At 44.3% G+C, this 25,915-nt stretch overlaps 1 protein-coding gene and 1 pseudogene across 4 annotated transcripts in view; one reads left to right on the forward strand and one right to left on the reverse strand.

Annotated features, from left to right (window-relative positions):
• Positions 1–25,915, reverse strand: part of PRKCE (protein kinase C epsilon) — a 550,583-nt gene that overhangs the window by 184,792 nt on the left and 339,876 nt on the right. For all 3 annotated transcript variants that reach the window (XM_081254637.1, XM_081254636.1, XM_081254635.1), the window contains 4 exons: positions 9,316–9,458; positions 6,544–6,640; positions 3,522–3,721; positions 568–741 (listed from right to left, as the gene is read on the reverse strand). In XM_081254637.1, coding sequence (XP_081110763.1) covers positions 568–741; positions 3,522–3,721; positions 6,544–6,640; positions 9,316–9,458 — 614 coding nt within the window. The remainder of the gene's footprint in view (positions 1–567; positions 742–3,521; positions 3,722–6,543; positions 6,641–9,315; positions 9,459–25,915) is intronic.
• On the forward strand, positions 11,685–12,559 carry LOC308628088 (pleckstrin homology domain-containing family F member 2-like; annotated as a pseudogene). Its single transcript has one exon. The product of its transcript is annotated as a pleckstrin homology domain-containing family F member 2-like (transcript).

A 25,915-nucleotide genomic window follows, 5' to 3' on the forward strand; every position in this document is an offset into this window, starting at 1 on the left:
GTTCTCAGACCAGAGATCGAACCCCGGGCCGGCAGTGAAAGCGTCAAATCCTAACCACTGGACCGCCAGGGAATTCCCAACGATGGCATTTTAAGCACTTGTTCACATCCTTTACCTCATATGACATTACACAGATCAGATGTGGTTCGGGTGGCCTTTACTCTTTTTTTCATTTGATCTGAAGGCCATAAAGAACTTAAGGGATTTGCCTAGTGACAGAAAGTTAGGAGCTGAGAAAGGACTAACCATGCCTGTTGTCTTCTCCAAGGAGCAAACACCGGGGTTACTCATTCGGCTTTGTCCAGCTACATCTGCAAAGACTTCTATCACCCTCTCATCCCTTCACAAGCACAACCTTGAATGGAAAATCCCTTGCCCTTAAAAAAGAGAATACTGTTCAAATATACCTTGATCTTTTCAAGGGTAAAATCCATTCCACTTTACAAGGTCTTTGAGAAAAGAATGCAGAGGATCTATGATTGATTTTTTTATCTGACAGTCAAGATACCATAGTGTCCTACAGCACAACCCCAAGATGGAGGTCCACCAGCTTCTTCTGAAACATACCTTGGTCTGGAAGCAGCAATAGAGTTGGGTTAGGTACGGGTGTTTCCGCGCCAGAGCCAAAATCCTCTTCTCTGTCATCGTGCAGTCTACATCATCATCCTGAAGGATGACATCCTTCTTCAGCACCTTCACAGCATATACTTCATCTTTGCCTTTGAGCTCCGCCAACATGACCTGTAATCAACCAAAACCACCCCGTAAGTCTATACTTGTAGGGAATCAAAAGAAACCCAAGTCAACATCAAATGCTTTAAAAACTAACTCCTTTGTTTTCTTTAATTTTAAATAGCATAATAGTATTTAATGTTTTTTTAATTTTTATTTATTTATTTTTTCTGTGGTACGTTGGCCTCTCACTGTTGTGGCCTCTCCCGTTGCAGAGCACAGGCTCTGGACGTGCAGGCTCAGCAGCCGTGGCTCACGGGCCCAGCCGCTCCACGGCATGTGGGATCCTCCCGGACCGGGGCACGAAGCCGTGTCCCCTGCATCGGCAGGCGGACTCTCAACCACTGTGCCACCAGGGAAGCCCCACATAATAGTATTTAAAATGTAAAGACTACCCATCCTAATACAGCTACTACAATTTATTTATTTTTAATCTCTAACAGTGTCCAGGCAAAGAAAAGTTCATTGCACATCTATTAAATAATTACTGGTATGTTCATATAATTTGTCATACTTGCAATTAGAGTACAGCAAATAGATTTTTTTTAACTGAACATTATTTCATAAGCATTTCTCTACATGGTCTCCACCATATCGTGGTTGCTGATACTCAATTCAAGTATATCAGTAACAGTTTAACCATTTACGTCATATTAGACACTTGAGTTACATCTAATTATTAAGTATTATATAAATAAACTACATCAAGCGTTTTTATACATATAATTTTTTCTTTCTTTTATATCACAGTTTTAAGATGGAAAGCCTTAGAAGTGGATTATAGAGTTAAATATTTTGCACATTTCCTAACTGACTTTCAAAGAGGATGTACAATATAATCTGCCACTAGCAACGTAGAAGTGCTTTAGTTTCATGCAAATTTACCAACAGTGGGTGCTTTCACTTAAAAAACGTTTTTGCTCATGTCATGGGTGTGAAATGGTACCTCAATGCTGTTTTAACTGGTAATGAAACTAAAAATATTTGTTTTCTAATTATATCTACTTTTTGTGTGAATGATTTGTCAATTTCCTCCATCTAGTTATCTATTTTCTCACACATCTGTATGAGCTTGGTATATAAAGTTACTACTACTTCACTTTTTGCAAATGTTTTTCTAAGACTGTTTTATGATTTTCTGTTATCTTTTTCTATTGAGCCGGGTCCCCTATCTTATGTAGTCGAATCTGTCCTTGTTTACCTTTATGGTTTCCTCTATAGCTTTAAAGCTGGGAATGTGATTCCTTCTCTAGAGAGCAAATCAACAGTTCTATTTTCTTAAAGTTTTCCTATCATTTGATGTTTTTGCACTCATTTCCCTATAAATGTGACAAGACTTTCTCCCATTAAATAACTCCTAAGTACAGTATTCTAGTAGAGCTAAAGAACAGTAACTCAGAGGCTTCATGAGGGTGTTCAGGATGTTACCCTGAAGACCTTTGTCGCCCACATATAATACAAACTCTTTAAAACTGGCTCAAACTTTGGCCGCAATTTCTCTGAGGAAGCAACCTAAATGCTCTGGAGTCATCAAAGTTCCCATCCTGCTTATACCCTATGAAAACCTGGAAACTCTGAGCCTGCTCCTTTCCCCTTGAATCTTGCTCAGAACTAAACCAGGTCCTGCTCACAACCCAGAGTTATGCCTCCTCAGAGGACTGGGGTCTGTTTCTTATTTAACCAGTCTCCAAAGAATGTGATTGCTTCATCTTTTGCCATTTAAGCCAATCCCAGTTCCTTTCCTGCCACTGCGATCTCAGGATGAGATGGGGCAGGTGAGATGGGTTAAGAACCAGGTCTCATAGCCTGGGGGTTCCAGAGAGCCACTCCCTTCGGAGAGAAGTGGAGCAGGTCTGCAGCTCAGCCTGCAAAAGTCCAGGACGTGTGAGGGCATGGGACCCCTGGGAGCTACCAGAGCCAGGCACCTGGGCCCCAGAGCACCGGCGCTCTGCTCTGGGAAGTCCTAGAAAGATGACTCCCATCGACCCCCAGGCATGGCTTTGGGAAGAGCAGGAATAATCCGGGGTCTGAACTGAAGTGTTAACCAGCTTCCTAGGCTCTCTGCCGTTCCATCTTCTTTCTAAAATAAACCGGGATTATTTTTCCATCTCACCCCACCTTCAGAATTCTGGCTGACCACTGCAAATACTTTAGCGGGCACACTCTGCACCCACGCCCCACATCGCTGTGTCGGGCTCGGGGTGAGCAGGAGAGGGAGAATGGAACCGAGGGCAGTGATCCCTCATCCAAGACATGAGACAGTTGTGCTCAATCTCTTGCCAGGTGCAGAGGACAAACAAGACATTTAGTCAGTGGCAGAAAAGTCAGTTGAATAACATTATATTTCCAAAGTAATACATGCTAAGATTTCCTTTGAGCCCCAAGTTCACTGAGGGCAGAGATTCTAGAGTTCATTTCCAAAGTCTTCATGACGAATTAAAGCCAGAATTTCAGACGGATCTCTGAAGGGAAGAAAGCTATCGTTACTATTATCGATAATGGGATGCCAAGCACACGTAATGCAATTTAAACCGTTCCAAGTGCTTTCTCCCCGACTCTCTCATTTGATTCCTGTCTCCATTTGACAAACGAGAAAAACTAAATCCCAGAGAGGTGGAATGACTACACTGAAGTCCCACAGCTAGTTAGCAGCAGAATGCTGGCTCCTGTCTGCTTGGCCTCAGGCCATTTGCACTCAACAAGGAAGGAAAACATAATCAGACTAGGCTGATATGTTCATCACTTAATCTTGGATCAAACCAGCAGCCCTGCCCCTGCATGTCACAGACCTTGCCGAAGCTGCCTTTGCCCAACACCTTGATGAAGTTGAACTCATCCAGGCCCAAGCGCTTGGCCTGGCCTTGCCGGACTTCACCATTCTCGCCCGGGCTCGCCAGCTGGCCGTCGGTGGATGATGCTGCCCTGTGTTCCTCCCCTCGGTTGTCAAATGACAAGGCCTTCCGGATGTTGTTTTCAAGTTCTTTTATTTCTAGGGCCAAGGGTGACAAGATATTGCATTAGCGCATTACCTCACGAGCCCTTCCCATTAGGATTTAATACTCAGAATTTACCCCCATGAGCTCTCAACCCTCTTTCTGGTTCTTCATAGCAGCAGACCCAGTGGGGCATCCCTTTACGTGTCTTCATTTGCTCTGCACACTTTCCTTGGCACCTAACGTACAGCAAGGCCTAGGCATGCAAAGAGGAGGCCGACCCCGCCAACCAACTCCTTCAGATCTTCCTTTTATTCTGGGACCAGGCCACCTCTCCGAAAGCCCCCTTCAGCCAGTAGCCTATTTATTCCATTATTCTAGGTGTAATGCAGGAATCCCGGCCTTCTCTGGAACCTCACAGAGTCCCAAAGGCAACAGGTACCCTTCCAGTTTCCTTTGAAAATCAGAACAATGACTAATGGAGAACCACTGTTACAGTAATTATTGGTGAGGTAATTGTTTCAATAGCTGGGACTAAGAAGCCTTTACCTTCTAAGGGACTTTATTTGGCCTTGTTGCTGGGTTTATTCTAAATACCCATCTTACACAAGGTTATCTAACAAAATGAGCAATGGGCTTATCATTACCAAAAGAACTGCTTCCCAAGAGTGACATGCTGCAAATTTATCTTGGACGGGACAGGGATTCCTCAGTACGATTTCACAACTATGACACAGCCTTGTGCCCCTCCAGAGTATGTGACCTGAATTACCTGGGGATGATAAGGCGGGATGATCCTTTGACCTTTTCTATTTGAGGAAGCTTTACTGTTAGCTATATATTCACCAAGACGTACACTCCTCTGTGCAGAAATGGGCATCTTAAGCATAAACTATTTTTAAAAGATGCTCCTGAATAACTGGGATCACAGGAGGGGAACACAAACTACTGACCCTTGGGAATCAGAATCACGCATTAGTGGCCACGTGCTGATTGACACAGAGACAACTTTGGCTTCTTTTCAGAAGGACTGAGGCCAATGAGAGCTCACTCCAGGGACCTGGAGATCTTCCTTGGATCTGGAGTTTGACTCCTCTGAGATGTGTCGGGGCAGGGTAGAGGGGAGGGGTGAAGACAGCTCCCGAGTCTACAGATATGCCCACACCAATTCTGCAGTCTTCTATCTCTTACTCTTAACTAAGTATAACTTTTGGTCTCAGCACAGAGCTTCTCAGCCTAACTTCCAAGGCAAGTTAATAAGTAGATTTTGGAAGACAGAACTTGGATGCTTGGGGATTATCAAAACTTGAAGAAAATGTCTTTCTATGTGTTCTGACAACAGAGGGAAGAGGAACAGTGTCTTATTTCTGCTCTGCAATAACGCCCTGTCTTGCTAAGAGGGTTTTCACGTCCCTTTGTGCTCACAGCACTGTTGGGAAATGCCATACTTGCACTGACTGGGGCCAAAGAGAGGTCCTGAGGGGCACGGTGTCCTGCCAAGGCTGGACAGCACTCTGGGCAGGGACCAGGCCTAGAAACCTGGGCACCTCATCCCTTACTTGGGGTCTCTTTACCATATGACCCTGTCTCCTTGAAGCTCTCAAAGGGGATCTCAGCATTAAAAAAGGGAAACATGAAAATACCCACACTGGGCCGGGACAGTACCTGCTTGCTTGGAGGCCCCAGAGTACCGTCAGCTTACTAACAGATGGGTCAAACCTCTTCTGAAATGAAGCAGGGTGTAAGGATGTAGAAAGTAAACCAGAGCAGCATGGAGAGGGCCTCAGACCAAGTATTCTGTGGCCTTAGGACTGGCACACCCCCTCGCAGCTGTTTTATTTACTCCTAGGTAAGAAGGGCTGGGTCATAGGCATGACCCCCAGGGAGGGTTCGATGGCATGGATTCTGAGAAGGGGGTCCCTATGCCAGGAGGGGCGCAGTCTCACCCTTACCACTGACTTAGTTCCTGACCTTTGGACAAAACCTTTTCAACTCTCTGCCTTCCACTTCCTACCCTGTAACCTGGGGATGGTAAGGGAGCATGGACAAGAGAGTTGGCGTGAGCATAAAATCAGGATAAGGAAGACGAAAGAAAAGGGGCTACAAGGCACTACTGTTATGATTCACGAATGATTGTGAATGTTCTGCCGATGCAAAAATCCCTTCCCAGTGAGATCTGGTTCTGGTCACCAGAGGGGAAGGTCTTAAACATGTTAAGTCCCTCCTCAGCCTCGGCATCCTTGGATGCCTGTAGAATTCAGAAACCTCTGATGACTTCCAGCACATTCTGACAGGGAAGGAAATGTCCTGAGCTGAGCTGTAGAGGGGAGTCAGTCCTAGAGCTGGCTTCCTCCCCACTGCTTCTCGCAGGCTCTTCGCCAGCTTCACCTTCCTATCCCCACCCACCCACGTGGTAGACGCCCTCCCCCACCCATTCCCCGACTCCTGCCCTGTTCTCAGGTTTTGGGTACCATGATGAGAGTCAGGGAGGAAGTAAGTCAGACTCAACTGAGCAGTGCTGACGGGCCTGGGAGCAGATGCTGGGCAGCGGGGTGAGGGAAGGGCTTCTCCCTCTCCTGAACGTGAAACCAGGGAGAGGCAAAAGAAAAAAAGAACCACAGCACCCCAGCTCGCTCTCTCTCACCCTGCCTGGGGGCGGATTTCAGGCTGGCACAGCCATTTAGTGCCTCACCCTCAAGAAAGCCTTGTAGAGGGAAAGCACAGCTAAGGAGTCAGCTGGGAAAGGTCACCCTGGAGACCCTCCAGGGCTGCTGGCTGTTTCTGCTCACAAGGCCATGCTTGGATGAAGAGGCCTCGGGCTCCCTCGTCCTTCCAAGGACAGAGCTCAGAGGTAAAGAAGCAAATCTGAGAGTCTCACCTTGGTCACAAGGGGAGGTGGGGGCCGACCTGGATCGATCTTCCTCAGACAGTGAGCTTCCAGAAGCAGGCTGCGGGGACTCAGCACCAGCAATGAGCTAGAGAGAGGGAGAGAACGAGGGGAGAGAGGGATGAGAAGGGAGCGTGGGGAGTTTCCCTGAGGTCAAAAGCATCAAGAAACGATGCCGGGGCCCTAGTAGTCCCTGGCGCACGGTAGCAGTTGCTGAATTGGCAGTCTGAAGGCAGAGACTCAAGGTTTCATTTGCCAGTTAAAGGGAAGAAAACAGGAGATGTCAGTTTGCTTGATTTTTATTCTATCCAAATACAGCTGACCTTTCTAAGCAAAGCCCAACCTTATCCCTTCCATGAAACCTCCTTTGCCTACCCAAGAAACGCAAGTTACCTCATCCAGAGCAACTTGACACTTGCCTCTAACAGCCGCTTGCATTTATTCATTACCTTGTTCAGCTTTATTTAGTGTGGGGCTCGCTACTCAGGTAGACTGTAGGTTCTTTGAAAGTAAGACCCTATCTAGGATTTGTACTGCCCCTGGTGATTGCAGAGAGTGATACGCATAACAGAAGCTCAATAAACATCTTCAGGCCTATCGGTATTTGTCGGCAATTGGCAAATTTTAGCAGGACACCCCCAGTGAAGTCTGTTTCCTGGCATAGGTGATGGCATATCCATTTTAAGTGCCCATTTAAGTCAGAGGTTTCGACTCTGAGATTGCAAGCCCTTCTTCTCCCTTTTACTCTTGATCTACCTGCTGTGCACACACGTTCTTTCTGGATGATGGACTATTTGCAAGGGGCAATGTTAAGGGAACCAAAGCTCTAGCAAGCCTGATGCTCCTGCAAAGAAGCCCTTTAAGCTTCTGGCCAAGGGCACTTGTCTCCCATCCTCTCGTACTAACTTGAGCTACTATTTGGTTCACTTGACTTTTTCCAGCTTTTGCATTAGAAGCATCAAAGCAATACAAATATCAGGACTGAAGTCCTTTAGTCTTTGACTTTGTTCCTTCCTAAATTTCTCCATGTTGGCTTCTTACCTCCAGGATCTCCCAAATCCAGGGCAGATAGACGATGCCTGGCTACTGCCATTATGGCCCATGTAAATACAGGGGAGGGGGCAGGTACTGAGTTTTCTCTGAAATGTTTCATGACAATAAGGATTCTGCCTCAGTTTACTTCTAGCAAGAAACAAAATCATGTCTCCTGAACAGGGCTCCCTGTAGAGCTCATAAATGTGTGTGTTCAACACTGTCATCACAGGCTGTTCGTCTAAGCCGCCTCCTCGGTGGAGCCCCAGCATTCTGGGTGCTGACATTCTGCTTGCAACTCCAATGTCTTGGGTCAATAACTGAAGTCCTGTTTCCACCAGCGGGACTGACAGAGCTGAGAAGAGCCACCAGAAGCACAAAATCTCACAGTTAACCAGAGAAGAGAATGTTTTTTTTTCTCCAATCCTTAAAAAACTGCTTTGTTTATTGGAAAGGTAAGGAAGAAGAAGTTTAAGAAGACAGAAACAACCCAAACCTTCCCATTTCAGGGAAAAGGCTCCTCTGAGAGGCAGCAGGGAGAAGGCATGGGCAGCTTCTAAAACACCCTCCAGAAGGTACTTCAAGCGAAAATTCAGGGACGACATTTGGGAGTCAAGTTGTAGAGGCGCCCAGAGTCAGGCTTGTTTTCTAGTAAAAAAAAAAAAAAAATGCCTGGGCTTCCCTGATGGTGCAGTGGTTGAGAGTCCGCCTGCCGATGCAGGGGACACGGGTTCGTGCTCCGGTCCGGGAGGATCCCACATGCAGTCTGCCGATGCAGGGAACACGGGTTCGTGCCCCGGTCCGGGAGGATCCCACATGCAGCGGGGCGGCTGGGCCCATGAGCCATGGCCGCTGAGCCTGCGCGTCCGGAGCCTGTGCTCCGCAACAGGAGAGGCCACGACAGTGAGAGGCCCGCGTACCACCAAAAAAAAAAAAAGCCTGATACCGGGCAACAAGGGCCACCCACCCCCACCAGGATTTCTTGCCCAGTTAACATGGTTCCAATTTTCTCATAACTTAGTCTTTCAGAGAATTCTTACATTTTCTAGGCTAGGATCCAAGGCTAAGAAGGGTCTTCAAACAAAATGCTATGGATACCTTTAGCTCTATTTACATCTGTGGGCCCTGACTTACCAAAATAACATTTTAGCAAATGGATCTCTTCCTACTGACATTCAGAATGTCACACGGATAGAGACAGGGCTTTGGTCTCCAAAGACAGGCCCAGATGTTTCATGTCACGGGACATAACAATATTTCTTGGGCAGCCGAGTACCGGCACTATCACAAATCTTCTTGGCTTGCTTCCTAGAAAAGAATGTGGTTCCAGCTCTTCATCCATTTATCCTCATTAAAGTGATACCAGAGGCAAAGTCTGAGCACTGACATTGCCTTCATGCCAGTCCTGGAGGCAGATAAGTCTATTTCCCTGTCTAGAGTCGAGTCTTTTCTGGAGGGAATTCCAGAATCCTCATCTTGAAGCTGACGTTCCCCTAAGAAACACGACACTTGAGACTTGCTTAGCTTTTCCCCACCTCTGGAACCGAAGGAGACTTTCATGTTACCTGCCTGACCTTTTCTTTTTTCTTTTTTCTTGAAGCACGTGCTGCTTCAAGTCCAGTGTCTCAAACTCAGCAGTCTCAGAACTTCACTCCAAGTGACTCTCGGGAAGCCAACACGGAGATGCTGGCTCACAAAGAGCTCCAGAAACACCACCAAAGAGCCAGTTACCTTTTTCCTCCTCTGGCCACTGTTGGTGATTTTGTCTGGAGTGACACCCAGGTCAGCCAGCACTTTGGCAATGCCCCTGGCATCCACGCCACAGTTGGGAGCCACGTTGGTCTCGCAGCGCCGGTGAACGTTCATCTTGCAGACTGTAAGGAAGCACAGAGGAGAGGCTTCCAAATGGTCACAGCCTAAAACATTACCTCATTTTGTGCTGGTTGTAAAAGGAACACATGTTCATTTGTTAGAATTTCGAAAATGGAGAAAGACAAAAAAAAAGAAACATGAAAGATCACCCATCATCCCCTCACACAGAACTAAAACCATCCATCAAACCACCATACGGAGGTCACCAGTTTATGGATAAATAAAAATCACACTGAAATTTCCTTTCAGGGAGCAGAACACTGACCACAGGACGTAACTGGTTTCTCTGAAGAAAGTTCATTTGGATGCTGAACCCAAATGGGTCCCCTGTACACGGTTCACTCTATTACTCTGCTGAAAGGTGGCAATATTCCCAAGAGAGGGATGCCCACAGTACAGCCTATCAAGATGCTCATCTGAAAAGAAGGAGACTGAATGAGGTGACCTCCAAGGCCCCTTTCAAATCCAAAATCTGGGTTCAAAGGGACAAAGGCCACGCTTGAATGTCTCTGTTTTGTCCACATCACTTCACTGTCCCTGGTGTAGGACATCAAAGGCGAAGATGTAAACTGTTTGGGTTTCCAGGCCAGCACATAAGGAGCTTGGAAGTTGTTGCTCTGCCCTAATGAGTAAAAAGCTGAACAAACTGGAAAATCAACAACTCTTCTTAAGATTTATCAGAGAAGTAAGGTCACAGGGCAAACCGCTGCCCTGAGGGAGAGACAGACAAGTAACTATATGAATCACAACTTAGTGGAGCAGAAACTCCCGAGCAGCAACCCCGTGGAAACCAGTGCAGGGTAGGGAAGCTGGCACTGAAAGTGGCGAACTGCTGGGGTCCCAGAGTGGACAAGTCTGAGAGTCAAAGACCCTAGGCTGACCCCGTCATAGGGGTTCCCACACTTTGGGAGCTTTACCTCTAACTGTCTGACCAGGTTTCTCACAGTGAACATTGGAGAAAAACTCCCTCCTGCTTATGACAGGGGGAGAGGGAAAGGATTTTGAAATATACCAGAGCACCCTGTTCTTAACAAGGCCTACTCTCAGGAGAAGCTATTTTGCCAGAGACTAAACTATTGTAGTTTTATCAGATCCTAAGCAACCTGGGGGAAGGGAAATACCCAACTCCAGCCCATGCTAGCTATCCTGTCCCACATAAGGTGGAGGAGGGGGGGACCCTGAGAAACATGTGTAAGGCTCATAGTTCAGAGGCACAGGCTCACAGAAAGACTGAGATCTAATCATAGGACTACAGAATGCTTCCCCTCCCCCAACATCTTAGCACCATGTTACTAAAGGCCTTTTATTGCAGTTCCTGTTACCCAACACATCATGTCTGACTATCAAAAAAAAAAAAATTACAAGGCATACTAAAAGGCAAAAAACAGTTTGAAGAGACAGGGCAAGCAGCAGAACCAGACTGAGACATGGCAGGGATGTTAGAATAACCAGACCAGGAATTTAAAACAACTATGATTGATATGCTATGGGCTCTAATCAATAAAGTAGACAGCATGTAAGAACAGATGGGCAAGCAGGGAGATGGAAATTCTAAGAAAGACTCAAAAGGAAATGCTGGAACTCAGAAACACTGTAAGAGAAACGAAGAAGGTCACTGATGGGCCCATTAGTAGAATGGACATAACTGAGAAAAGAATCTCTGAGCCTGAGGATATGTCAACAGAAACTTCCAAAACAGAAAAGCAAGGGAAACATACTGAAAAAAAAAGGGACAGAATATCTAATAAATGTGGAATGATTACAAAAGGTGTAACATATGTGTATGGGAATACTAGAAGGAGAAAAAAGGGAGAAATGAACAAAAGAAATATTTGAAGCAAAAATGACTGAGAGTGCCCTCAAATTAAAGTCAGACACCAAACCACAGACCCAGTAAGCTTAGAGAACATCAAGCAGGATAAATGACAAAAATCAAAACCAATAACAAACTACACCTAGGCATATCATATACAAGCTGCATAAAATCAAAGATAAAGAAAAATAATCCTGAAAGAAACCAGAAGGAAATAACACCTTACCTACAGAGAAGCAAAGATAAGAATTACATCTGACTTCTTCTCAGAAACCACATAAGCAAGAAGAGAGTAGAGTGAAATATTTAAAGTACTGAGAGGGAAAAAACAATGCAGAATTCTGTAGCCTGTGAAATTATCCTTCAAAAGTGAAGGAGAGATAAAGACTTCCTCAGACAAATAAAAATTGAGGGAATTTGTTGCCAATAGACCTGCCTTGCAAGAAATGTTAAAAGAAGTTCTTCAGGCAGAAGGGGAGAGGCAGCATGTGGAGAGGAGGGCCTCTGGAGTGTGGAGTTCCCGAGTGTGGAGGCTATTAGCAAAAGATGGTGGATTGCTTGGCAAACAGTGAAGCAAATACTAGACGTAAAAATATAGTAGAAAACTGTTTTGGAGCAGCTGGCTAACCCTTAACTATACCTGGATGGGTTCTCATTGGAGAAGGAGTATTGACTAAGTTGTGCACAAAAAAGCCTAAAGCAAGGCAGTTTTTCTTATTTAATAATATTCTTGTATATGGCAATATTGCCATCCAGAAGAAAAAATATAACAAATAACATATTATTCCCCTGGAAAATGCCACAATGGATTCTCTCACAGATGAGGGAGACTTGAGGAATGGATGGCTGATCAAGACGCCAACTAAATCATTTGCAGTTTATTCTGCCACTGAGAAATCAGAATGGATGAATCACATAGATAAATGTGTTACTGATTTGCTCTCCAAAAGTGGGAAGACACCCAGTATGAATGAACATGCTGCTGTCTGGGTTCCTGACTCTGAGGCAACTGTATGTATGTGCTGTGAGAGAGCAAAATTCACACCTGTTAATCGTCGTCACCACTGCCACAAATGTGGTTTTGTTGTCGGTGGGCCCTGCTCTGAAAAGAGACTTCTTCCCAGCCAGTCCTCTAAGCCTGTGAGGATTTGTGAGGTCTACTATGACCTGCTTTCTACTGGGGACATGGCCAGGTGCCAGCCTACTAGATCGGACTCTTATAATCAGTCACTGAAGTCTCCTTTAAATGATGTATCTGATGATAATGACGATGATGATAGCAGTGACTAGGGGCATATTTTGAAATATTTAATCAGATGTGACTATCTGAGAAATCAGCTCTGGGGCGAATGTAAAATCCTGAGCTTTCTGTCAGTTTTGCTCTAGCAATGAATTTGCCTGAGAAACTTTTAACCTATGTGCCTCAATATATTCTACAGAAAATAGGTCCTGTTACCATCCCCCAACCCCAACTGCTGCTGCCGCTCTCTCCTCACCTCCCCCAGCTCCCTATTCTTCTACAGGGATAGACTATTGTGAATATATCAGAAAAATTTTTGGTTTCTTATTCTTGTTTTAATTCTACACTATTTTCTTGAATGGTTGGGAAAAGATGTTTATTTACCATATCATGTACTATACTGTTGTTTATTATATGTTCTGTAATATGGAAAAACTAAAGGCAAAGAATGATGGAAAAGGAGTATGATGTGGTCAGTTAATAATGTTATTAGCTTTTTTCTAACCATCCTATCTAAAGGTTAAGACACCAGTAACAGAAATACATGCTTTGGAAATACTTTGGCTTTTTCATATACCAGGTGGTGCCTTATCATAATAGCACTGTTGCATGTAATAACACCCTACCTTCTCACTTTTTACTTTGTTTTAAAAATACACTGGCTGGGTTTCCCTGGTGGCGCAGTGGCTGAGAGTCTGCCTGCCGATGCAGGGGACAAGGGTTCGTGCCCCGGTCCGGGAAGATCCCACATGCCGCGGAGCGGCTGGGCCCGTGAGCCATGGCCGCTGAGCCTGCACGTCCGGAGCCTGTGCCCCGCCACGGGAGAGGCCGCAACAGTGAGAGGCCCGTGTACTGCAAAAAAAAAAAAAAAAAAAATACACTTGTGCTCTTTGAGGTGTAAAATGAATGTTATAAATGGGTGTGATTAGAAAATACTTCTCATTTGACAGCTACAAATAACTAAATTTAGAGGTTCTTTATTCCATATGAATAAATATTTTTCCATAAAATAGTTGTGATTACTGTATATTTTTACTTTTTGTAGGTACCAAATTATAACTGTCATTCTGAGGAATCTGGCTTGAAATTTATCAAATACAAATTGTCACTGCATTATTTCTACTTTTAGTGAGACATATTTTTAGATGTAAATTCATCTGCTTTAACATTGTTTCTAGAATGAAAAATCTTATACAACTTCTTGAAATTAACCAATCTCTTCAAAAAAATCTCATGCTAGATCACAGATCTACTTAGGTTGAAGATTTGGAAGAAATAATGTATGAGAATGGTTAGGAGAGACCAGTTAAGTTTGCCTAGACTTCATATTTGTGGAAGTATTTTCTATTTCAGTGTGAAACTATCTTGAATTTACAAATATAGTATTATATTTTATAAAGTTTTGTAAAGTCCCAAACAATATTTCTATTTTTGTAAAACAACTGTATGTTTAATCTGTTTCTGAAATCATTTTGCAATCTATGGAAATAGAGTAGCAATTGATCTTCCTAAATTGTGAACTTTATTGAGTCAGTCTAGATGGCTTTTAAGAAGAGGTAATTTTTCACTCTTTGCTTTTGAAGCAGCCATTAGGTTGAAAGTATATTTATCATATAAAACTTGATGCATTTTACACTACTCTCTCCATTTGTATGCTGCAAATAACTGTAGTCTTTCAAATAAGAAAAATCAGTCTGAAGTTTGTTTTAAATTCTAAATTCTTTTGTTTTCAAAGGGCACAATGATAAAGGGGTCAATTCTCCTAGAAGACATTAAAATCCTTAATGTGTATGCACCTAACAACAGAGCACCAAAATACGTAAGGCAAAAACAGTGAACTGCAAGGAGAAATAGATGAACCAACTATTATGGTTGAAGACTTTTAACACCCCTCTATCAGATAGATACAGAAGGCAGAAAATCAGTAAGGACATAGTTGAAGTCAACAGTCACATTAATCAACTGGATATTTTTTTTTTTTTTTGCTGTACGTGGGCCTCTCACTGCTGTGGCCTCTCCCGTTGCGGAGCACAGGCTCCGGACACACAGGCTCCACGGCCATGGCTCGCGGGCCCAGCCGCTGCGCGGCATGTGGGATCTTCCGGGATAGGGGCACGAACCCGTGTCCCCTGCATCGGCAGGCGGACTCTCAACCACTGCGCCACCAGGGAAGCCCAAATCAACTGGATATTTATTGACTGCCTCATCCAACAACAGCAGAATACACATTCTTCTCAAGCTCACATGGAACATTTACCAAGACAGAGCACAATGTGAGCCATAAAACGCATCTTAACAATTTTAAAATAATAGAAATCATACAATGTCTATTCTCAGACCACAGTGGAATTAAATCAGAAATCAATAACAGAAACATATTTGGAAAAATCCCCAAATACTTGAAAATTAAATAACATACTGCTAAGTACCACATGGGTCAAAGAAGAAGTCTCATGAGAAATTTTAAAATATTTTGAACTGACTGAAAATGAAAATACAACTTTTCATAATTAGCAGGATGTAGCAAAAGCATCCTTGAAAGATACAATCTGCCAAACCTCACACACGTAATACAGTGTAAAAGATCTATATCTATTCAAGAAATAAAATCAGTAATTAATAGCCTTCCAAGACAGATAGTACCAGGCTCAGATAGGTTCACTAGTGAATTCCAGGACCACACACTTAAGGAAGAAATGATACCAATCCTCTACAATATCTTCTAGAAGATGGAAGCAAAGGAAACATTTCCTAACTCCTTTTATGAGACCAGCATTATCCTAACACCAAAACCAACAAAGCCATTACAAGAAAAGACAACTGCAGACCAATATCTCTCACAAATATAGATGTAGAAATCCTCAACAAAATACTACCAAATTGAATCCAACAATGTATAAAAAGAAATATATATGATGACAAAATGTGATTTATCTCAGGTATGCAAGGCTAGTTCAGTATTTGAAAATCAGTTAATGTAATCCATCGCATCAACAGGCTAAAGAAGAAAAATCACAAAGCCTATCAATCAATGAAAAAAAAAAGCATTTGACAAAATCCAATACCCATTCATAATAAAATCTCTCAGCAACAAAGAAATAGAGGGGAACTGCCTTAACTTGATAAAGAACATCTACAAAAACCTACAACTAATATCACGCTTAATGGTAAGAAACCAGAAGCTTTCTAGTTCCAAGAACCAGGCAAGGATGTCCCCTCTCACCACTCCTTTTCAATATTGCATTGGAAGTACTAGCTAATGCAATAAGACAAGAAAAGGAGGTAAAAGGCATAGTGCTTAGAAAGGAAGAAATAAAACTGTCTTTGTTTGCAGATGACATGATTATCTATGCAGAAAATCTGAAAGAACTGACCAAAAAACTGGAACTAATAAGTGATTATAGCAATGTTGTAGGATACAAGGCTAATATACAAAGCCAATCACTTTCCTATTTATCAATAATGATTACGTGGAATTTAAAATTAAGAACATGATATCATTTGCATTATCACCTAAAAAATGAAATACTTAGGTATAAATCTAAGAAAATATGTACAAGACTGAGGAAAACTACAAAACTGATGAAAGAAACAAAAAAAGAACTAAATACATGTAAAGATATTCCATGTTCATGGGTAGGAAGTCTCAATGTTGTAAGGAGGACAGTTCTTCCCAGTGTCATCTATAGATTCACTGAAATCTCAATCAAAATCTCAGGAAATTATTTTGTGGAGATTGAAAAACTGATTCTGAAGTTCACATGGAGATGCAAAAGACCCAGAAGAGCCAACACAATATTGAAGAAGTGTTGGACAACCAACACTACCTGACTTCAAGACTTACTGTAAAATTATAGTAATCAAGGCAGTGTGTACTGGTGAAAGAATAGACAAACAGATCAATGGCACAGAATAGAGAACCCAGAAATAGACCTACATAAACATAAAACTGATTTTCGACAAAGGAGCAAAGGCAGTACAAGGGAGCAAAGACAGTCTTTTCAACAAATGGTGCTGGAACAACTGGATATCCAATGCAAAAAAAAAAAAAAAAAAATGAACCTAGACACAGATTTTACACCCTTCACAATAATTAACTCTAAATTGGTCATAAACCTAAATATAAAACTCAAAACTATGAAACTCCTAGAAGATAACATAGGAGGAAATCTAGGTGCCCTTGGATATGGCGATGACTTTTTAAATATAACACAAAAGGCATGATTAATGAAAGAAATAATTGATAAGCTGGACTTCATTAAAATTAAAATTTTTTGCTCTGCAAAAGACACTGTCAAGAGAATGAGAAGATAAGCCACAGACTGGGAGAAAATATTTGCACAAGACATATCTGATAAAAGCTTATCCAAAATATGCAAGAACCCTTAAAACTCAACAATAAGATAATGAACAACCCAATTAAAAAATAGGCAAAAGACCTGAGTGGAAACCTCACCAAAGAAGATATACAGGGCTTCCCTGGTGGCGCAGTGGTTGGGAGTCCGCCTGCTGATGCAGGGGACACGGGTTCATGCCCCGATCCGGGAGGATCCCACATGCCGCGGAGCGGTTGGGCCCATGGGCCATGGCCGCTGAGCCTGTGCGTCCGGAGCCTGTGCTCCGCAATGGGAGGGCCCACAACAGTGAGAGGCCCACGTACCGAAAAAAAAAAAAAAAGAAGATATACAGATAGCATACAAGCATATGAGAAGATGATCCACATCATATGTCATTAGGGAATTGCAAATTAAAACAAGATACCACTACACACGTTTTAGAATGGCCAAAATCTAAAACACTGACAACACCAAATGCTGGTGACAATATGCAGCAACAGGAATTCTCATTCATTCCTAGTGGGAATGAAAAACGTCTTCCACTTTGGAAGACACTTTGGTAGTTTCTTACAAAACCAAACATACTCTTAGCTTACAATCCAGCAATCACACTCCTGGTATTTACCCAAAGTAGTTGAAAATGTATGTCTACACAAAAACCAGCACACGGATGTCTACAGCAGTTTTATTCATAATTATGAAAACTTGGAAACAACTAAGATGTCCTTTAGTAGGTGAACAGCTAAATAACCTGTGGTAAGTTCATACAATGGAGTATTATTCAGCACTAAAAATACATTAGTTATTAACCCATGAAAGACATGGAGGAAACTTATGAACATTACTAAGTGAAAGAAGGCAATCTGAAAAGACTATATACTGTATGATTCCAACTATATGACTTTCTGGAAAAGCAGAACCACAGAGACAGTAAAAAGATCAGTGACTGTCAGGGGTTGGGGAGGGGCAAGGATGAATAGCCAAAGCACAGAGGATTTTTAGGGCAGTGAAACTATCCGTATGATACTATAACGGTGGATACAACACACTGTACATTTGTCCAAACCCACAGTATGTCCAACACCAAGAGGGAACCCTAATGTAAACTGAGGGATAATGATGTATCAATTTAAGTTCACTGACTGTAACAAATGTATCACTCTGGTCGGGATGTTGATAGTGAGAGAGGCTGTCCGTGGGTGGGGGTAGGAGGGTATATTGGAAATCTCCGTACTTGCTCCTCAATTTTGCTGTGAACCTAAAACTGCTCTAAAAGTTAAAGTCTGTTAAAACACACACACGTGCACGCATGCACGCACGCACGCGCACACACACACACACACAAACACACACAGAGTTTCTGGAGTGAAACCAGGCAGGATGGCCAGACCTCCTACTGGCCCTTCACAGCCTGGTCCCTGACCTAGAGGGAGGGACAGCGCAGACTCCACTCCCCCTCCTTCCCAACCCAGGCTTGAAGAGTTCAAGTGAATTATGGAGCTGAAGATGCCCACAGAACCAAAGGCAGGGGTGTGGGGATGGGGGAGCATGTGCGCTGATGGGGGGGGAGCTTTCTCAGGCAATATAAACAAACGAGAAAGCTCCACCGCAGCCTGGCCATGGTGCCAAATCCATTAACTGAGTTATTACTAACAATGCCTGAAAATCCTCAGAGCCTCCCAGACGCCAGGCAACATCACTCAGCTCTGCATCCTCTGCCCCACTCCCCTTAGCAACAGCTACCCTCTGACGCACAGCCCACCTCACCTGCACCTGCCCACCAACTTCATGCAAGTCGTCTTCTGTCTCTTCTGAGGTGACAGAAAGGACAAGAATGAAGCAACCCAATGAAGAGAGAGAATTTCTTAGCAAGGGCAGCTTATATAGGTGATTTAGTCACTGGCGCCCCCTAGTGTTGTAACGCCAGACCTGTCCATCCTAATGAAACAATTAGCTCGGGTTGGCTGGTCAGTAAGATAGGATCGTTCTTTGGAGACTTTGCTTTTCATTTTTTAAAATTCTGTTATTTCCCTAGGAGAACTGTGTAGTTGTCCCAATAGGTAAGTAAAAAAAAAAATCCAATAACATGTCAGTTAAAATGGACCACATGAAAAAGCAACTTTGAAAGTGCTTTGAAAAGTCTGGAAACAAGAGGGCAAAGTTGACTGAGGGAGGGGAACTTGACATAATTTAGGCAGCCACAGTAGGGCTCCTGGAAGCTTTAAGGTGACACCCAGAGGCTGCAGATCAGTAAGAGAAAGTGGATGTGCCAGTTGGAATCAAAAGAAAGGGGAAGTCAGAAAGAGAAAAACAAATACCGTATGCTAACACATATATATGGAATCTAAGAAAAAAAAAAAAGGTCATGAAGAACCTAGGGGTAAGACGGGAACAAAGACACAGACCTACTAGAGAATGGACTTGAGGATATGGGGAGGGGGAAGGGTAAGCTGGGACAAAGTGAGAGAGTGGCATGGACATATATACACTACCAAACGTAAAATAGATAGCTAGTGGGAAGCAGTCGCATAGCACAGGGAGATCAGCTCGGTGCTTTGTGACCACCTAGAGGGGTGGGATAGGGAGGGTGGGAGGGAGGGAGACGCAAGAGGGAGGAGATATGGGAACATGTGTACAACTGATTCACTTTGTTATGAAGCAGAAACTAACACACCATTGTAAAGCAATTATACTCCAATAAAGATGTTTAAAAAAAAAAAAAAGAAAGGGGAAACGTTTGGGGCAGACAAACCAGTCAAATCACCCCTTCTGCACTCCTCTGGCCCATCCCGATCGGTGAGCACCCAGGCCCAGTGGCAAGGCTCCCAAACCCCTCACAGCTCGAGGCTGCCCCTAAGGCTTCCCTTTCCAGGCAGCTTCATATTGTTCATTTTCAACTGTTCCACCTGGATGAAGAAACAGAGCTGCCTTGCTGGGGCTCTTCTAAAAGGAGGATCATTATAGTACTACTACCTAGTTTTTCATCACATATTTGTTGAGCTCCTACTCTGTGCTGGGTGGTACTGCAGCAGCAGTGTCATCCTCAGGACAGATGGGGGCTCGAGCACTCTGACCTTCATTTTGGTTTCCATGTTTCCACCCTTTTCATAGCTGAGATTAAAGCGAGGGTTGCAGTGGGGCAAGTCAGGCTGTTGGGATTTCTCCCAAAGCAAGCGGATGACACTGTCAGAACAATGACAAAGGGAGATGGGCAGGCCTATGTGCCCTGCAGAAATCTCTTTCCGTGAGGGTTATTTGGCCCTAGAGGGTGAGCCAGGGCAGTGGTTTGATTTTGTGACAGGTTAGTCAGCCAGGCCACACTCAGGGGCAGAGCACACACAATTTTGAACAGGAAATTGTGTGCTTGTGCCATGGAGGCTGGCAGGGGTGGGAGAGTGACTGATGCAGAGTCCTGGGCAGAAGATGAACACAGGAGGTTAGAGGGGAGCTCCTTGGGGGTTAAACTGGGCACCAACTGTCACCAGATAGAGAATGGGCACTGGAACCACCATTCAAAGCTTTCCAGAAGCAATGACTGGCCAACTGTCTGCTACCTGGCATTCCTCAGACAAAAACTCTGACTGAGTCTCCCAGTGACCTTCCACTTAAGATGCAGGGCATTTGTCATGATCCCCAGGCATTGCCAGCTGCTACTGCAAGGATTCAGAATCAACCAAGGAGACTCCTGTGGCATTTCCGTGCTGAGCAGGGAACTGCTTCTTCCTTCCCTGTCCTCTAGGTATAACTCGTTACCTACCTAGAACATCTTCCCTTGCCCTCCTTTCCAGGTCCTTCTCCTCCCTCAGGGTGTAGCTCAAGCCCCATTCCCCCCAGAAAGCCTGTCCTGACCAAGTTCCTGTTGGCCTCTCTTGCCCTTGAACTGCTCACACATATTTCTGATTCACTGCTTGAACTGTTGTCTATATTTAACTTATGTTTTAACGCCCAAGTAGAGGGCAAGTTTCTAGAAAACTAAAATAATGTTTTATCTCCAAGTTCTCCCTGATGCCTTGCACAAACCAGGATGCCATGCTTTTCAGTGTAATCTAACTCTGTGGAAATTAGTTAACACACAGGCAGCAAAAATGACCAGACCCCAGCAGATAATAGGTAACTGAAATCCTAAAGTCACTACATAGGCAGTTTCTGATCATGCAAAATTAAATGTCAAGGCACAAGAAGGTGAAGCAGTCAGTGAACATGACTTATGTAAAAACAAACAAGCAACAAACAGATGAAAAGTCTCCTTATGTAATTCCCTCCTTATGTGGTTCAACCACAAAAGATAGGGCTTGAAGTTACTACAGGACTTCTACGAGCATTTCTTCATAATTATTCATACAAATGCATGAAGATGCATATATGAGGATGTCTGCAGCAGCATTAAATGGTGAGGACACAGAAACAAGTAAATGTCCATCAAGAAGGTAAGCTTTAAATAATGTATGGAATGTCCCATGATGTGGAGTATTAAGCAGCCAGTAAAAAGAATGATGCGACCTTATATATGCTGACTTGTAGGAAAAGCAAATTACAGAACAATGCATATAGCATTTAATTAACAAACATTTGTTGAAGGCTAATGTGCCCGGCACTGTTCTAGATGCTGGGGAAACAGCAGAGAACAAAATAGACCAAAAAAACCTCTGCCCTCATGGACCTTATATTCTGATTAGGAGAGGAAGAAATAAACATAAAATATAGGTAATTTAAGTTATCAGAAGGTGACAACTGTTGCAAAGAGGAAAAAAAAAAAAAGCAGAGGAAGGTGAAGGAAGTTAAGAGATGGGAACTTCAGTTTTTAAAAGGGTAGACCTCCCAGAGAAGGTGATCGTATTTCTGTGTGTGTGTGTGTATGGTGGGAAGGGGGGTGGGCGGCATCTAAGTTGGCTTATAATAATCTCCACCTTCTGGTATCTGACCCTTCACACCATTCCCTCCCATTAAATGGGGGGCTGGACGTAGTGATTCTCTTTTAACGAACAAAAAATGTCAAAAGTGATGGGATGTCATTTTTGAGATTAGGTTACAAAACAGTATGGCTTCTGTTTTGAGCATACCCTCTTGCTTTCTTGTTTGCTTGCTCTGAAGGAAATCAGCTTCCATGCTGTAAGTTGCCCTATGGAGAGGCCCATGTGGCAAAGAACTGATGTCTCTAGCCAACAGCAACATGAGTGAGCTTGGAAGGGATTCTCTTCCAGTTGAACCTTCAGATGAGACCAAAGCCCCACCTGTCAGCTTGATGCAAACTCATGAGAAAACCTAAGTCAGAAGCACTCAACTAAGCTGCATTCAGATTTTTAACCCAGAGAAACTCTGAGGTAATAAATATTGGTTGTTTTAAGCCACTAGGTTTTGGGATAATGTGTTATGCACCAACAGATGCCTATTACAGCGTATATGTGTGTATATAAGTATTCATGCAACAAATGCACACAGAAAGGCTTGAAAGGATCCACAGCAAATTGTTAGTAGCAGTTAAGGCTGGGGATGGATGTGGAAAAAGAACACAAAGGACTTTAATATTTTTTATACATATCCTTAAGACTTAAGTCTTGCTTGAAACTTTCCTAGTGAGAATTATTTATTATTTGTGGCTGTGTTTGTTTGTTTGTCTTTTGGCCACGCTGCGCAGCATGAGGGATCTTAGTTCCCTGAGCAGGGATTGAACCCATGCCCCCTGCCATGGAAGTGCGGAGTCTTAACCACCGGACCGCCAGGGAAGTCCCTGTGTTTTTCTTAATTCTAAAAGTACAAATAAAAGTTGAAGATATGACAAGGAACCTAGTTGTCAAAAAATCATAGTGAAGGGCTGATATTTTCAAAAATGATGAGAATAAAAATCCTTTTTCATGTCTCTAATGTTTTTTAAATATCCAAAAAGGAAGGAAGGGAAGGAGGCAGAGAGGGAGAGAGACCTTTCCTTCCTCCTAACTTTATGGCTCTTGCAGCCGCTCCACGAGGTATATACAGCTAAGATCACTCGGTTTTCATTACTTTCATTATAATTCTCAGAAGGCAGGTGGGCAGTTGGGGTCACCTGGCCAGTGGGCCCTGCCTGCAATTGCCCAGCCAGGCAGTGATAGAACCAGGACAGACCAGTTCCCTGGACTCCTAATCTGGGATCTTCACTGGCCACAGCTCTCTGCCTAAGGGGTTTCCCCCAAACAAGATGGCCTGTTCTTCATTACCCACGGGAAAGTGACACCCTGCCCCTTAGCCCACAAAAGCAGGCTCGGATCACAGCTGTTACTAGGATAGGATCTGAGAGAGAGTCAGGAAGCCTGGAAGGAGATTCTTCAGGAATTTCCAGGCCAGACCTTTCCCAACTGTACCTATCCTCCACCTCGGTACAGAGCTGCAGTCAGAGGGGACAGGCAGGAGTAGGGAGCCCACCGCAGATGGGGACGGGCAAGCCAGGGCTGCTGCAGGGCCCTGCAGGGCACACTGTGGATTGTGTAAAGAGGTCTGGCTTTCTGTTAAACTGCCCCTCGGTGCCTGATGACTTCAGGGCGGCTGTGCTGGAGACATGAGTGTGAGCTCATGGGCAGAAGAGAAGTGGGCGGTGACCCACAGGACACGTGAGAATCCCACATCTTCTTTAGAGAAGGAAACACAAATCCTAAGGTATTGGGAGTCTTTACCTCCACAGGGAAATAACTCCATGAGTCAATGGAAAAACAAAACACAAGTACAAAAGGACCCTAGGGGGTTCACTGTGCAGGTGGTCAGGTTGGGGAAGCAGCACAGTTCAAATAAAGTGAAGAACAAAAAGGGTTCAAATGCCTCAGTGATGCTAATATTTAAACGTTTGAAGCTAATTTCTGGACTAATAGTGGCTGAAGGCTCAGACAGACCCTCAACGAGCCTGGAGAGAGACACAGCAACTGTGCCAGCACTCAAATCATAAGACAAAAGACAGGAGGGAATTCCCTGGCAGTCCAGTAGTTAGGACTCTGTGCTTTCACTGCCGAGGGCGCAGGTTCAATCCCTGGTCAGGGAACTATGATCCCGCAAGCCACGTGGCACAGCTAAAAACAAAAACAAAACAAAACAAAACAAAAAAAAAAACAAAGGACAGGAATGAAATATTTTGCCTTATCACTTAGTGCTGGTGTTTTTCTGCCCTGATTAAGGACTCAGTTACCAAAAACAGCCCGTGAGCATCCTCCAAGCATCTGTCCCCTCTGGGACATGGGAGGGAGGTGGCAGCCCGGAGGACAGAGGTGAGTCCCACAGGCCCCTTGTTGTATCCCCTTGTGCACATTGTTCTCCATTCTCCACCAGTAAAACGGGGGTAATTATGTTCCCTCTCCCTGGCTGACAGAGGGACGATCCCTGCAAGAGTGTATGCACCACACTTGAACCCATGTGGCTCAGGCAATTTTAGGCTGAAGGGAGAGTGACCAGGACAGTCTCCTAGCTCCTTCCCTATAGACCCAGGCTCGAGAGAAACTGGTTTCACTAAAAATACCTAAACGGATTATCGCCAGGAGCGGGATGGGCAACAAAGCTGAGCTGACGGCCAAGTGGCTGGTGTCCCACCATGACCAAGGGATAGGGGCTCCAGCCCAGGAGACCAAGCCAGCCTGATCCAGCAGAGGTGAGGATCTGACGGAGTCTCCCCGAGCAGGAGACGGCATGGAGCACGGGTCAGAGCCAGGTCAGGAGCCCGCTGCCTGGGTTTAACTCCAGCTCCATGGGGACTTGCTCTGGGACCCCGGGCAGGTAACTAAGTCTTGATTTCCTTTTCTTAGCAATCGTAGGAGCGGAACCAGGCTTAGACCCAGACATGAGGGGCCCCTGCCCTGGCCCCTCCTGGTCTCTTCTGGTCATCAACCTCTCCACAGGGTAAGGGGCCTGCAGGGGCAGAAAGACTTGAGGTTGAAAAAGGATCAAAAGCGAGAAGCAAACACAGGGGATTGGCGGGGCGGGGGGTGGGGTGGCGGGCAGTGAAACCACTCTGTATGATACGTGTCATCATACATTTGTCAAAACCCATAGAGTATCCAACACCAAGAGTGAAATTAATGTAAGTTATGGACATTGGGTGATTATGATGCGTCAATGTAAGTTCAGCGACTGTAAGAAATGTATCACTCTGGTGGAGATGTTGATGGTGGCGGAGGCTCAGTGTATGTGGGGTCAGGGGGCATATGGGAAATCTCTGTACCTTCAGTTCAGTTCTGCTGTGAATCCAAAGCTACTCTAAAAAAATAAAGTCTATTAATTGAGAGAGAGAGACAGGAAGAGCAAGAGTAGGAAAGGAGCAAGGAGGAAATGGCCAAGTCATGGTAGCAGAGGAAAAGGACAGGGAAGATCTGTGAAATTTGCTGGGGGTCCTAAATTCTGAACAGCCTTTACCTTCTTGTCTCTGTGTGGCCCGACCCCCTCACGTTCCCCTGGGCTCCAGTGAACAGGAATCCTTACTCTAGGCAGCCTCGCTCATCCCATCCTTTACTTGAGCAGGCTTGAGAGTGTTTCCTGCCAAAACAGAGCTGAATACACTGTCCCTGGGCCTAGCCTTCTCCCGGGGTCATCCAGGGACCCACAGCCCTAGTTGCTGCGTCTGGCTATCTGGGCTGCTTTCTAAAGATATCAGTATTTATGATATGACAAATCTTCATTTAGATTCCCTAGGTAGATCAATAATTAACAGATTTACTAAAAACCAGACATGGCTTCATCAGAGTCCCATCCAAAGCAGGCACTCTGCTTCCCAGCAACCCCACTCAACTTTCCAAAAATGCATCACTCCTCTGAAAACATCTGAGATTCCTGCTGCATTATTTTTCTTTCTCTTCCTTTGTTTTAATGTCACGTAATGGCAAAAAGGATTTCGGGTAGGCCCTGTTTCTTTCAGGTCATGTGCTAGAATTCTAGAAAGGGAAATGTGAATGTCTGGGAAGCTCACACAGGACACTAGATGTGTCAGCAGCCAGCACTTCCTCCTGTCCTGGGGCAGGTCGTCCTCATTTCCCGCGACAGCTGTTTCCAACCCTGCTCACGCCTTCCACACCACCCCCACTTCTCACCCCAACTTTGAACAGGATCTCCTGTTTCAGAAAT

Source organism: Mesoplodon bidens (genome assembly GCF_964165515.1).
Source record: "Mesoplodon bidens genome assembly, chromosome: 14".
Classification (NCBI taxonomy): domain Eukaryota; kingdom Metazoa; phylum Chordata; class Mammalia; order Artiodactyla; family Ziphiidae; genus Mesoplodon; species Mesoplodon bidens.